This window comes from Typha latifolia, chromosome 1, assembly GCF_019914945.1.
Source record: "Typha latifolia isolate L0001 chromosome 1, TyphaL0001v2, whole genome shotgun sequence".
NCBI lineage: Eukaryota > Viridiplantae > Streptophyta > Magnoliopsida > Poales > Typhaceae > Typha > Typha latifolia.
Window position 1 is genome coordinate 916,057 of NC_133086.1, and position 14,380 is coordinate 930,436.

General features: G+C 36.1%; 2 protein-coding genes and 1 pseudogene across 5 annotated transcripts; 2 read left to right on the plus strand and 1 right to left on the minus strand.

Annotated features, from left to right (window-relative positions):
- Positions 1-7: 7 nt before the first annotated feature.
- LOC140784492 (KH domain-containing protein HEN4-like) lies at positions 8-2,197 on the minus strand (annotated as a pseudogene).
- A 1,575-nt stretch (positions 2,198-3,772) lies between these two features.
- LOC140784501 (expansin-A1-like) lies at positions 3,773-9,476 on the plus strand. Of its 3 annotated transcripts, none has more exons than XM_073131983.1 (4): positions 3,773-3,908; positions 7,594-7,727; positions 7,803-8,115; positions 8,793-9,476. In XM_073131983.1, exons 2-4 carry the CDS (start codon positions 7,598-7,600, stop codon positions 9,097-9,099), a joined length of 750 nt encoding a protein of 249 aa, XP_072988084.1. In that variant the 5' UTR covers positions 3,773-3,908; positions 7,594-7,597; the 3' UTR covers positions 9,100-9,476. The 3 variants fall into 3 exon arrangements, with proteins under 3 accessions (XP_072988084.1, XP_072988075.1, XP_072988067.1); XM_073131974.1 differs by lacking the exon at positions 3,773-3,908 and adding an exon at positions 7,432-7,517; XM_073131966.1 differs by lacking the exon at positions 3,773-3,908 and having other exon boundaries at positions 7,529-7,727.
- Positions 9,477-10,169: 693 nt separating this feature from the next.
- Positions 10,170-14,353, plus strand: LOC140784518 (soluble inorganic pyrophosphatase 1-like). Of its 2 annotated transcripts, none has more exons than XM_073131995.1 (9): positions 10,170-10,244; positions 11,455-11,582; positions 11,672-11,700; positions 12,553-12,618; positions 12,807-12,914; positions 13,337-13,402; positions 13,507-13,627; positions 13,724-13,805; positions 13,959-14,353. In XM_073131995.1, exons 2-9 carry the CDS (start codon positions 11,459-11,461, stop codon positions 13,999-14,001), a joined length of 639 nt encoding a protein of 212 aa, XP_072988096.1. In that variant the 5' UTR covers positions 10,170-10,244; positions 11,455-11,458; the 3' UTR covers positions 14,002-14,353. The 2 variants fall into 2 exon arrangements, with proteins under 2 accessions (XP_072988096.1, XP_072988104.1); XM_073132003.1 differs by lacking the exon at positions 10,170-10,244 and adding an exon at positions 10,252-10,323.
- The last annotated feature ends 27 nt before the right edge of the window (positions 14,354-14,380 follow it).

A 14,380-nucleotide genomic window follows, 5' to 3' on the forward strand; every position in this document is an offset into this window, starting at 1 on the left:
GCTCGCCTCCTCTGCATATATGGAAATTATGCAGTCATCTTCTGCAGTCCTGGTATTTAGTTTGATAAAAGCTCTAGATTCTTCTCTTATCCGATTAATAATGGCACCACCCTGTCCAATAACGTCTCCTATCTTAGCAGGAGAGCAATGTGTACATCCCTTGGAGGTGGGTAGAAAGATGGCCAGTTGCCTGCTGCATCACCTTGGTAACCTCCATAGGGACTAATAATCGGATACATCCCCATGCTTGCTGCATCACCTTTGTAACCACCATGGGGACTAATAATCGGATACATCCCCATGCTTGCTGCATCACCTTTGTAACCTCCATAGGGACTAATAATTGGATACATCCCCATGCTTGCTGCACTAAAATTTGGAATGCCAATCTGAGCACCTGGAGGATACATTTGGGGCTTGTTGGATGTAAGAAAGTGCAGCGAGCGAGATGGGTTGTCATGCAAACAAGATGATACTTGAAAAAGAGCCTTCTTAACAATCGAGGCTTCTCCAGTGATCTGATACCAAACAAGTTGAAAGTCAGATCACATCTAGCAATCCATCCTAGTGAAAGGACGGTAATTCAAATTAATAAACATAGAGCAGTATCACTATGAAGGACAGAATGTATGAGACATGCTATTAATATGCATGGAAACAGCAAATAGATCAGGCTTCAATAAAACAAGAAGCTTGCATCTGGAAGGCCTACACCAGCATGACATCAAAATATAGTTCACTATTGTATTAAGCCTCTTATAATGTCATCTCCACCGGCGACACTTAGTACAAACAAGTAATGACTAATACCAACTAACAAGGAAATTATAATAGAAACTCCACAAGTGTGAGCCGACATATGTACCTGTGTATAGATTAACTAATGTTTATCAGGAACTGACTCATTAGTTGTACCTCAAGAAGCTCGTCGCTGCTGTTGGCACATGCTGGAAGTTCCTTCTTCAAGATACGAACTTGAGCACCAGTATCAGTGCAGACACCTTGGATAGTATTGTTCCCCCCATTTCCAGTAATGAATCTAATCTGATTGGATGGCACAAGAAGACGAACAGTAGGTCTCTTTATCCACCGCCATTTCGTAGGCGAAAAGTCTCTCGTGCACCATGAAAAGTGCATCTTGTGCCGGGCAAACTCTATGACCTGTATCTTCAAACATATTAGTTTCCCTTCCTCTGCTGAAAATTGTAATAACTAATAACTCGCTCTTTGCAATCACGTACAATCTTGCTAATCATGATCTTGGCTTGAGAGTCGTCTCTAATCTGCTTCATAACCTCACCACCCAGCCCAAGGATGATTCCTATCTTTCTTAGAGGACACAAGTAACGGTATACAGTATCATCTGCAGCAGGAGCAGAAGGATACTTGTCTGCACCAACATTGTGTCTCTTTCTTCTTTCGTTGTTGGCATAGTCTGAACGACGCTTCCCATGGCTGTTTCTATGCTCATCCATTATCAGATGACCAAAGATATCGTTTCTGAATCACAAAATAAACATAATAAGGAGTAATTACAAACAAATAATAATTTAGTACACTCTGTTGCGGAAAAGAGCTTCCTCTACAAAGGCACAAGATCATTCAAATCAGCCCATGGAACTACGTCCAGAACTAAATGCGATATGGAGCTTGATATAGGTGATGGCTTTCACATATATTTAGATACATCAAGAACTACCAGAAATATTTAGCTAAATAAGAAGTGCGCAGTTCATATAATTGATGTTTATCCTATAGATCGGGGTTTAGTAACATCTTGTATCCGATCCCTTCACCCAAACTAAATCTAAAGAAACATACAGAGAACACTTCATGATATCAATAGCAATACTAAACAATGTTACCATTAAAGAAAACATATAAGCATTGGCTGGTACGATACCTCAAAAGAAGAATCTTTATATCAATCAAACTTTAAAAGAAGGAATCTTTCGCAACCCAAACCATCTCTAGTAATTAGTAAATAATATCTACAATAACCCCTACAAAACCCTAGATTCAGAGCAGATTACGTAGGTGCAATACCTGAGACCAGAAAGGAAGAGAGAAGTGGAAATTTTTGCTTATAGCACACCGTCCCGAATAGCAAAGATTGGAGATATCGCGTTTCGGAGATGGTTAAAGCCTAGAGGAGATCGCCAAAGAGAGCGAGATCGAAATTGCCTTAAAATCTTGCAGGTGTTGCAGGCGATTGAACTCTCTTGAAATCTGCCCACTTCTTGGATGCGGGTTGCGGAGAGGGAAAACAAAGCGCGGGACTCGGAGTCTCGGAGCTCTACGTAGAGATTGCGTGTCCCGCCTTCTATTTCTAAATGACCAACATATCCTAACACATGCTATGCGCGTGACCTAATGTTTGAAATTTTTTTAAAAAATAATTCCATTTCACACCCTACATTATATATTATATGTTTATCTCAGACTTCTTATTTGTCTTAAACAATATTATTAGTATGACCCTTTCATTTTAAATAAGGATAATTACATTAAGACCCTCTAAAATATTGCTCATTTTCAAATGCACTCCCTTGTAATTTTTTTTGGCTACACATTAATTCCTTAAGCTATTAAAAATTTCTTACTTCTGTGATAATATTGATGGAAAATCTCAGCTAATCATTTCACTCTTAAATTTTTTCTATTTTTATTTCCTCTAAAATAAGATAAAAATAGTCCCTAACTGACTTCGAATTAGGCAATTATATATTACATATTATTTTCTAATAAAAAAGAACATTTTAAATATTTTTAAAATTAAAATGATCAATGTGTACGAAAAAAAATAAGAGAGTGGAACGGGCAATAATTCGAAGAGCTTAAGTATAATTATCTCTTTTTAAAAAACTTTAATTATAAGAAAATGGAAATTAGGAGGGATGCATAATTCACTTTCTTATGCCCTTGTTAAGATTTGCTTGAAATCAATTTCGAGCATTAAATCAATGATCAAGCTTGACTCATTTAGTTTCAATTTTAGCTTCTATGGACCGGGTTGGGCCGAGCATAAGGGGTCAGCCTTAGTACTTTGGGCCTGGATTTGGTCCTTATTTTTAACACAAAAAAAATATTATGGTTTTTTTACGTGTAAATATCAAAAAAATTAAAATATTATAATTATCATTATATTTCTTAAAATATTGTAGTTGTCGGTAGAATATTTTGACTCTTTAAGAATTGTTATATAGTTAGTTTTTAGTGAAATATTTTTAATCGATTCTTATTTAAGTTAATAAACATGTATAAATAGCTAAAATATTTTTTGTTCTTAAAGTTTAAAAAAATATTATCACCAATTTTTATCTTACATATACTACGATATCGGGTAAAATATTGGGTAACATTTTGAACCATTAGAAATAATTTATGTAAAGATAAAATGGTCTTTTTTTTAATTCAATTTCGGTTTTAATCCTAATGAGTTAAATTTAACCAAAGAAGTGACACTTTTGATAATATTTTGGAAAATATAGTGATAATTATAATATTTTGAAAGTTTTTATGACAATTATGTAAAAAATAAATCCCTCAATATGGTCTTTTGAGGACATAAAGAATGTGGAGAGCTGTGTGTAAATAAGAAAAGAAGAATCTTGACATGCAAATGGAGAACTCATACGAAGAGCATAAGCATGACTTCACCTTTACTTTGACATTCTCCATAGAATTATAGTTAAAGTTGGACTCCATTTGCATCCTAGAGAAAAAGAAGATGCACTACTTTATCTATAATGAGAGAATCAACTTTCAACTAGTTTTGTCGGAGGCCCTCCCTTGCCAAAGGTTGTGGAATTCAGACACAGTGAAGAGTCAAATCTATCTTCAAGGATTAATCAATAGCAACAAGTTTGGAAAGCAGAGTCACCAATCTCTTCCTGCAGGAGTGGTTGGTAAGAAATCAAAATTCTTTGAATTCATTAAAGATGTAGATTTTTATTTCATTAGCTTGTTAGATTGTTAATACTTAATCAACCATTTGTGTCCATTTAATCTGTCCATAGAGTTGTGATGCATATGTGTTTACAATGTACCTGTTCTAGCTAATGGGACACTTTATTCTCTTTGCTTTGCCTATCCATTTGCTTGCAGAAGAGCACTTCTCTAGTGGAGGCTAATAAGTTGTCACTTGAAAAGGTTCAAGTCAACAAAAAAAAAAAACATTTTGTTAGTTGGAAACTCAAATCCACGAGATGTGAGTTAGATTAGAAAAGGCCAAGCTTTTCTCCGAAAAAGAGTGGCCGTCCATTGTCACTTGAGGGAATCAAAGCTTGATTTCTCTTGTCGGTAGATCAGTTGTATGAAAGAATGCCTCTGAGAACTGCGAGCCCACTGCTCTCTATAGACTACTGTGAGATCAGTAACCAAATCAACATAATTTCAGCTTAAGGGGTTTATAGGTAGACAGAAACTACATTTCTTGTCATAGATAATTCAAATTGAGTCCTTTGAATCCATTAACTGAGCCACTAGAGGGAATAAGTGCCCTGTGGTACAATCTAATTGTTACCCAGGTTGGTTTGACTTGATTTCAATTTACCCTCTTATACTTTAAACGTAAGTGTAGTTGTTAGTTAACAGTTACTTCAAATGTAAAAAGATCTAATTACAGGGGTAGCTTGGTCATTTTTTAATTAATTTATGTCAAGAACTATTTGTGTCAATGAACCATCGTTACTTATAGATAGAACATCTACAACTTGGTTTGAACCATAGAAGGGTTAAGTGCTAAAATTTAAAGTACATAAGAGTAAATTAAAATTTGACCTCTTCTGCCCAAAAGATAACAGGCTCTAAGGGACTCGTGTCTAGTAGTCACAATGGCTTAGGATGTCCAAGACCATGCCAAGAAACATAAATTCCAAATCTTTACATTTTGATAGTTTTATCATCATTGATTGTCCTTGGCCTTTTGTGAGTCCTTGACCCACACTGACATTAACTACTACACCACCTAATTAGGAGACAAAATCTTTGTGACAAGAACCATTAGGACCACTTAACATGACATTGACATACTACCTGCTGGTGGTTCAATCAAGATTTGAAAACAAAAGGTAATATCAATCCGTATGCTTCTATGACAGTAACTATTTGTGATGGCACTGGGAACATTATGAAACAGGACAGTCACCTAATTTCTATAAACAGAATAAGTGCTACTTATTTTTTAGTTTACTTAAAGAAAAGCTTGGGATCCTCTTTAATGTGATTGATGGTCAGAAAATTTAGCTCACAGTGGTCACTAATTATGGTAACATGGACATAGCATCTTTCCTACAAGATAAGAACACTCATGATTTTTTTTCTTTTAATCTTCTTTGTCCAAAACCATCTCAAGGGGAATGATTAGATAACTTAAGGAATCAAAGAGCATGATTAAGCATTTGAAATGGACTAAACACATTCTAGTGGATGATACAAACGCTTTCCTTAGTTTTAACTGTACACAATTAGAATATAGTGTGTTAATCATGCTTTTAGCTCAGAAACAGGGAATACAATCCAAGCAGCAGTAAAAGAGATATAGAGGATGGGACCCAAAAATCTGGTTTACTGACCATTCTGATATCATGGATAAATAAGCAACTGCTCGCACTTATTTGCAGATAAGAAGTTAAAATATGTGAAAGAAAAAGTGAAGTGATTAGTTATTAGGCACTGGCATAAAAAAGGCTAAAGCAGCGAATTGGTTACTGACAGTTGAAATAATATCTGCTGCATTATACAGAAAAAGTAGAATATCTAAATTTTTCTAGTAAATTGTAGTAGAAGTTGCAGTTTCGATAAAATAATCCCATTTGGAATTTATCAAAAACAATCCCATGTGGAATTATAAAAAAAAATCCAATTTGAACAAAGAATGGTTCTTATGCATTTCCTTTCCTCAAGGGGAATCTGATACTAGTGTACTAATTAAGCTTGTGAAAGTAATTCAACATTTTAATTCTGTGGCTGCACAGCCTCTGAAGGATAATTTATCCATGCTTTCCAAACCTGGCAACTGAACCAATTTGGAAGCATGTGGTTCATGAAAAAAGACTAGTCCATACTTCATACCCATGAAAGCTCCAGGATGCCAAGTTATAGACAATGCATCCGGTTCTTTCGTTAAGGTGTCATATCCAGCTTCTTTATAGATTATCAACTTGTTGTCTACTAATTCTGGCCTTCTATTATTCTGCATTTGCCAGGTAAGTTACATGCATTTGAAGGTGACAACCAAAGGCTCAATGGTGATATTACTTATGTTTCTACTTTATATGAGAAGTGTGCAGATAGTTCAGACTTCAGATCACTTCAATTTCAGAAGCATACTGTAGCAGTTGCTCTATTGATTGAGATCCCTTTCTTTATAAGTTGGCACAGCAATCTTTCTTTCTGCCCCTGGTGGCTTCAGAAAAAGAAATTTCTGTGTGACAGACACATGCACACACACGCACACACGCACATACATATAAGAGAGAGAGGAGAGTTACTTTAAATCTTTGATAAAAGATCTTACACCTTTTTAGTCACAGGCCTGGTAGAATAGTGCTTAATCTTTTAAATTATATTTAGATGTCCCGATTCCCTGGTTGTTACACCTAAAAGTTTTAAAGATGTCCTCCCATAATATAGTAGAACTGCAGAAAATAATACAATTCAGGTGAAGAAGATCCTATGTAAACCCGACACTGTAGAAATTTCCTGCAAATGATATCCATGAATTATAACTTTTACATTAACTGCTGCATATGATTGGCTAATTCGTTATCAACATGAAAATTAGAAGTTAAAAAGAATCTTTATATGATTCGAGGGCATATTATAGACTGGGGCGGTGCTTGGCTGCAAGAAATTCCTGCTGTGGAAACTGCAAATGATCTGCTCCCCAGATTATAATGGACAGAAGATTTTACTCTTGGGCTAATTCTATATTCCTCATAGTGGTCTGTATCCGTACAATGTGGTGCAAAACATGGTCCATTTTTATTGCAATCTAGTGGAGTATCCTGTTGTTGTAAACTAATCTCCACTAAAGCAGGGGAAAATTACTCTTTTGGATAGAGAAAATTGATTCTTTTCAGTTGACAAAGGCTCAACTTAGTTGATGGCTTAACGGTGCGAAAGGCCTATGCAGGTAGTAGCTCTTCCAACTTTTTCCCACCTATTATAAGGAATGCAGATTCTCTAAAGGTCAGATAGTATAAACTTGTTTCAACCTTGTTATGTGGTATTATTCTATTGTTTGAGATAAAGTTGGGAGATCATCAACTAGACAACTCAACAGGTAATTTGTGCTTAATTTAGAAAGCATCTGTAAAAGATATGATGGCCAATTACAACCGGCATCCTACAAATTTGGCTAGTAAAGGAGATTGGAGAGGATGGTAAAAATAGACACGCCTTCAATCATCTATTTATACACCCCACGCCCTCTCTTTCCTCCTCAAAGATATCAAACCTTCTCTTCCTGTTGCACTTATACTTACACTCTGTTCCTCCTCATTGTCATCACTGTAAAAATTATTCTTTCATCATTTCTTTACACTTATTTGAGTAATCCACTTAAGCATTCCTTCATCATATGTGCAGGGAAATGGGCTTTCTTGGACTTGTTTTGTTTGGTTTTCTCTCAACATTCTCTGCTGCACATGGGTATGGAGTAGGAGGATGGTCCAATGCTCATGCTACCTTCTACGGGGGAGGTGATGCTTCTGGGACAATGGGTAAGGTTGCATACACTTATATGAAATGCCATCATAATGTCACTCTAATGACCTTTCTTTTACTTTACCTTGCAGGAGGGGCCTGTGGCTATGGCAACCTATATAGCCAAGGGTATGGAACTAATACTGCAGCTCTGAGCACTGCACTCTTCAACAATGGGCTTAGCTGTGGTGCTTGCTATGAGATCAAGTGTGTAGATGACCGCCAGTGGTGTCTTCCTGGCTATATTGTGGTCACTGCCACTAACTACTGTCCTCCCAACTATGCCCTCCCAAATAGCGCAGGGGGTTGGTGCAACCCTCCCCTGCATCATTTTGACCTCTCCCAACCTGTCTTCCAGAAAATTGCGCAGTACAGGGCTGGCATTGTCCCTGTTTCTTATAGGAGGTAGTTCATATATATTCCTTTATTTGTTATGAATTATTCATGCAATACTTCCTTTCTTTCTATATATCCTTAGTCACTTTATGAGCCTCATTAGTTATTGGTTGCTGTCAGATCTTTCGTAACTTTTCTGATTTGAGATTTGAGAAACACATCAGATTTCCTGCTCCCTATTAGTGAATTACACATATTTGTTGGTCTTTTTGTTTGGGCTTTATGGAAGTAAACAAACTTGAGAGTGATCTTGTGGGCCAGATTCATGATAAAACTCTCCCATATATCATTAGTGATGGAGTAAATCAGCGTCAGTGTAAATGTTTAAACTTGACATCTTTATTAGCCTACTAATGTTTCATAAGACAGTGGAATAACTTGCCAAATAAAACATCAACATCAGTAACAGCTTAAATCGACCTTATCATATGTGAGTAGAATTTCTTTCTTTTTTTTCAGACCAGGAGTGATTAGCTTTCTAAAGTTTCATAAGAGCATGAGATAAATTGTCTTAATAGCAACATCAAGTGAACATTGACAATACTGTTAGTCAGCACACTTGTCTCTCCTTTCTATCTCCCAGTCACCTTTTGCTTCCCCTTTGATTGTGTAACGTTTTCTTTTCTCGTCCACTGCTTTTGTCCAAAGGAATTGTTCTTGTTGTTGCCTTATCTTTTGGAATGCAGGGTCCCATGCAGGAAGAAGGGGGGAATTAGGTTCACCATCAATGGCCACTCCTACTTCAATCTAGTTCTCATCACCAATGTTGGGGGAGCTGGGGATGTGCATGCAGTGTCCATCAAGGGGTCCAGAACTGGTTGGCAATCCATGTCCAGGAACTGGGGCCAGAACTGGCAGAGCAACACTTACTTCAATGGCCAGTCCCTCTCCTTTAAGGTCACCACAAGTGATGGCCAATCTGTGGTCTCCTACAATGTGGTTCCTTCAAGTTGGTCCTTTGGCCAAACCTTCAGTGGAGGCCAAATCAAATAACTACATACCATTCTAACATAAGTTTGGTAGTATATGTTTGATGATATATTAGCAGCACTCTTGGGTCTTATAATAGTGCTAGTCATGATAAGAAGGGCTTATTTTACTATGGCTCTTCATACTGGTTGGTTTGAGGTTTTCTGTTGGTGTTATTCCCAGGTGTGAGCTTGCTATTTAGGGAGAAGAAAAGGCTTCTCTCTTTAGGCATTATGTGGCAGTGGTAGGCTCTTACCGCCCGCCTGATTAGCGTAATATGGAGTATTAATGTCTATCCTCTTTCTGTGTGTACTCTGGATGATTAGCAATTTAGCATCTCAGTCATTGCAATCAGCTTCTTGCTGTTAAGCTTATAATCGGAAATGTAATCTTAATTATTAGTGTGGTTATCTTACTTATAAAGTAAGCTGCAAGAAGTATTAATCTTGCTATATGCAATTTGCTGCTATATATATATATATGTGTGTGAAAAATAGCCCACTAAATTAATAAAACTTGGATATTGGAGTTCAAATGGCCAGAATAGGAGAATGCCCACTAAATTAAATTAAATATCCACCAACTAGTTGAAAAATTAATGCATATGAATTAGCCCTAACTAAACTTGTCAATTCTCATATTCTGTTTTTTTTTTCGTCTTTTTCGATTCTGATTTTTTCTTTTTTTGGATAAATATTTTAAGATATTTTTGAGAGAAAAAGGAGTTCGACACGACAAATTATTGAAACGGAAAGTGAATCGGATAAGGAAACAAGAGGGTACGTGCAATATAGAGAAATGCTTTCATAAACTATAATAAAGAAAGGAATTCTATGCTATTGAAAAAAAAAATTTCATACAAAGACTAGCATATATCATGATGACGCATTAGTACAAATCTTTTATATTTGAAAAATCTAATGAATTATATAGCCCTAAATAAACTTGTAAATTCTCATATTGTGTTTTCTTTTTTGATTTTTTATATTTTTGAGATTTCTTTTTTTAGATAAATATTTCAAGATATTTCAAAGGAAGTGGGAATCGGATAAGGAAACAAGTGTATATAGGGAAACGCGTTTAAAAACTATAATAAAGGAAGGTGTGCTAACGCGGATCGCTCTCACTCCCGAAAAAAAAATTATTTGATTGTGTTTCACGCTGCATCGGTATTGTCTTTTCTCCCTATTTGACATTTTTATGTCTAAGATTTGAAAACTCAGCGAGATCAAAATCTTCTGATTTAAGGTGAGATTGCTGCTGCTTGATAGGTAGTGTTTAAATTTTTGCGTTCGATCGTACGTTCTTGCATGATTTTTTTTTTTGATATAGATTGTTCAAATCTCAATCATAAGCCTCGTTTTGCGCAGATAGTTTCGATGCGTGGGATTGATTCTTTTTTGTGTGTGGTTTTAGTCATAGACCGATGGGATGTTTGTAGATTTGATTCTTTGATTGGATGGCAACGATTTCGCCGCATCTGTGCCTTCTTTTTCCCCTTGTTAATTTCTGGATTTGATGTTAATATCTTTTCTAATATCTACTTACATAAGTCCACCCAACCATCCGCAAACTGGCCAATCGAAATGGAGGCTTGCAACCGAAAACTTCTCAACTGACATTGTTTTACTTCTGTCGCTAATCCTTCTCCAAGGAGGAATAAATTTTCTGAAGTTATAACATGCTATCTTTTTCCTGTGGACTTCATAGAATTCGAAGATGCAAAACACTTCAGCGTTGATTGAACCTTTTTCCTATGCCAAATAATCCATAAGAAAAGGATATATGCATATGCAACCTAGTTTATTGCAGCTTTTGAACTTTTGTCTCTGCTAGTCTTCGAGAAAAAGCTAATTATATTTGGTTACTTCCTTAAGTTAAAGTAACATGAAAAGAAAATATGAGAAATTGGCAGTGTGTTGCTTTCTCCTGAATTTTATTATTTCTTGAATGCTGTATGGGTTTTACAAACTATCAATTTAATTGCCTCCCAATTCATCTTCTTAATAGCAGAAAAGAGCTTCATGACTTACAACTACCCATTTGACTTCTTTTTTTTTTCTGTGGCTGTGTCACATTCAATATTGTTTAGGTACACCATGTGTTAGCCTAGTGAATGGTGTTCACATGATTAGTATGGGCTGGGAATTGTATCCATTTTGCTTCTTCATTGTGACTTTAGAAGCAAATTTCAGTGCAAGCATAGGCTTTGAGTATTAAAAGAAATTTATCATGATAGTTATCTGTGTAGAGTCGTGAGTTGACAAGTACATTGTTTCACAATAGCTAGTATTCAGACCATTTGTTTCTTAAGAGCTCACCTATTCAATCCAGTACATGTAGGATTCTTGCTTTTGACTTTGTTCTTTTTCCTCGTAGAAATATGAGTGGAGAAAATTCAGGTTCTACTTCTCAAAGAAGGCAAGTTCCAAAGCTGAACCAAAGGATTCTCTCATCCCTATCAAAGAGATCCGTTGCTGCACATCCCTGGCATGACCTTGAGATAGGTAGCTATGCAAATATGGTCAAGCAGTTTCTTATTTAGTTTTACATGAAGCATAATTGAAGCTTACAATAAGTGTAATTCCACTTTCAGGTCCTGGAGCTCCTTTGGTTTTCAATGTCGTGAGTATCATCTCTGTGTATCATAAATTGTAATTTTTGTATGAAAAAAAGTTACATTTGAGATGTATTATTTCAACTTCATGCATAGTCTACAAGTTTTTTCCCCAGTATTCCTATTTTTACTGTTTTCTAGTTTTGAGCCCAGCCTTACAGCAAAAGGTTCTCATGAGTATGTTGACTTATGACTAGTCTTATGAAATAGGATAAGAATGATTATTTCTGCAGGCAATCTAGGTACAGAATAGGATGAACGACGAAGTTTAAAATAATTCAAGTTCACAAGAAGGTCCCTTAAGTGGAAGAGAAGGTAGGTTGGACTGAACCAGTTGTAGGACATGATAGCCTTTAGATTGACGGAGGTGGAATTTGGGAGATAATTGAGAGATGGAGAGGCCCTGATTCCAAGTTAGCACCCTACCTCCTATGGCGATGCCTCATTAAATCTCTTACTCGCAACTGTGTAAGAGAAGCTAAATGATGCATTATCTAAATTAATCTGGTTTGTGTGAAGAGAATTATGTGAAGCTGTGACTTACTCTATAAGACACTAAAGTTCAATGGAAGCTTGATGATAGCATGGTTTCAATCAATGGTTTGTGCACATCTAACTGTAAGCAATAGTGAATTGTTAACTGTATATAGTTTTCAATCGTTGTCAAATGACCTGATTTACTGTATCTGTTTAGTGTTAACTTTTTTTTTTATGTTTTACAATTCTAATCACCTCTCAAAAGGTAAAAGAAGACTATTGGCAGTGTGCTACAATATATGCAGCACCTTAGATTGCTCTCTTTCATTCACATTCCTGTACTATTCTGTCCGCTTGATGATGTTCCTCTGTCATCTGATTAGGTTGTGGAGATAACAAAAGGAAGTAAAGTTAAATATGAACTTGACAAAAAAACAGGCCTGATCAAGGTATGTATTACTACATTGTAGTTGCATGTCAATATTTATTTGATTTATTGTGCTAGATTAGCATCAGTTTCTGTTTGTTAGATAGTTAAATGTATTACTCCAGGGTGTTGATGCACTAATTATTTCTAAGAAAATAAATTTTTATTTGATGAACTTAATAATGGAGATGATCAAAATTGTCATCCCAGGTTGATAGAGTCTTGTATTCGTCAGTGGTCTACCCTCACAATTATGGGTTCATACCAAGGACATTATGTGAAGATGGTGATCCTATGGATGTTTTGGTCCTGATGCAGGTAACACACTCTCAACCACGTTACTCATCAGCCACTTATTTGTATTGTTTGATACATGTTTTGTTTACTTTTTAACTGTTCCTTGGAAAGATACCTGATATGTTCAACAATCTCATATCTTTTCAAGGGACAAAGTAACTTTTTCAGAGAAGTGGAATCTTAATAGTGTCACAATTAAACAGCTGAGATACAAACTGGGGATCACTCATATAACATAAGCTCGTTTAATTATTTGAGCACTATTCCATTGGCAAGGGAAAAAGTACCTTAACTATTAATCATTTTCTTTTCCCCAATTTTCCTGAGATTTCTATTGTCTATGTTGTAATTTTAGGTAGTAATAAGATATATTGGTATTTGGTAAAACTGTAAAAGTTTTACCAGACTGAAAAGTTTAATTATATAAGCAACTTATTGAACAGGAACCAGTTGTTCCCGGTTGTTTCCTTCGAGCACGAGCAATAGGTCTTATGCCTATGATTGATCAGGTAAATGTCTTGCAGCTAGTCCACCAAACCTGCTTATTTGATCACCGACTGTACCTGCTTTTGGTGTTTATCTTAGTTGCTGTCTGCGCTTGCTTTAATTACAGGGTGAGAAAGATGATAAAATAATTGCTGTCTGTGCTGATGATCCTGAGTACCACCACTTCAATGACCTTAACGAGCTCTCACCTCACCGTCTTGCTGAAATTCGTCGCTTCTTTGAAGACTGTATGCTTTATTCCTTTTCAAAGAGATTTTCTCTTTAATTCTTTATGGCCTAGTATACTTGCTCTGGAGTCTTAGGATCCTTGGCATTTGCTGTAGACAAAAAGAACGAGAACAAGGAGGTTGCTGTCAATGAATTCTTACCTGCAATCAGTGCTCAGGAAGCAATTCAGCGCTCAATGTAAGTTGGTTTCGGCAGACTATTAGTCCTCACCAGAAGTTGTTAGAAACCATTTTTCCAAATTGCATTAATGGACAGAACGGAACACTGTTTATAAGCTAGTTAGAAATCCGTTTTGTCTTACAATGAAAATGCTATTACTTGTGGCTACAGGGATCTGTACGCTGAATATATCTTGCACAGCTTGAGACTCTAAACTGGGTCATTCATTTGGCGAAATAAAGTACCCCTACACCTCAATAAAAGTGGGAGACATGTACTTCATGCTGGATCAAACTTAAAACAATTTTTCTGCATCAGTTATTTGTATTTTCTATCTACTGCCATATCTATGGGACAATGATCAGATGCCAGACTCTCTTTTAGCTGTCCCAGTTAACTGCTTTATTGAGCAGAGGTTATGATTGTTATGTCATGCGTGCTTTTGCTGGTTAATATAACTAGCACTACTGTGAGGAAAAAAACACATTTAAGAATTTTGTGGACACTATGTAAAACTTTCTTGAAGTTTCCCTTGATGATGGATGATGCATCTATTCTTTTTTTTTTTATGGGTTTACTACTCTGTCGGTCTT

Bases quoted from the DNA above. Each gene is read 5' to 3' on its own strand.
- LOC140784501 (XM_073131966.1), top strand. From the start codon at position 7,586: ATGTGCAGGGAAATGGGCTTTCTTGGACTTGTTTTGTTTGGTTTTCTC. The intron at 7,728-7,802 runs GTAAGGTTGCAT...TTTACCTTGCAG, and splicing joins TGATGCTTCTGGGACAATGG to GAGGGGCCTGTGGCTATGGC. The intron at 8,116-8,792 runs GTAGTTCATATA...TTTGGAATGCAG, and splicing joins GTCCCTGTTTCTTATAGGAG to GGTCCCATGCAGGAAGAAGG.
- LOC140784518 (XM_073131995.1), top strand. From the start codon at position 11,459: ATGAGTGGAGAAAATTCAGGTTCTACTTCTCAAAGAAGGCAAGTTCCA. The intron at 12,915-13,336 runs GTAACACACTCT...CTTATTGAACAG, and splicing joins ATGTTTTGGTCCTGATGCAG to GAACCAGTTGTTCCCGGTTG. The intron at 13,806-13,958 runs GTAAGTTGGTTT...TTGTGGCTACAG, and splicing joins GAAGCAATTCAGCGCTCAAT to GGATCTGTACGCTGAATATA.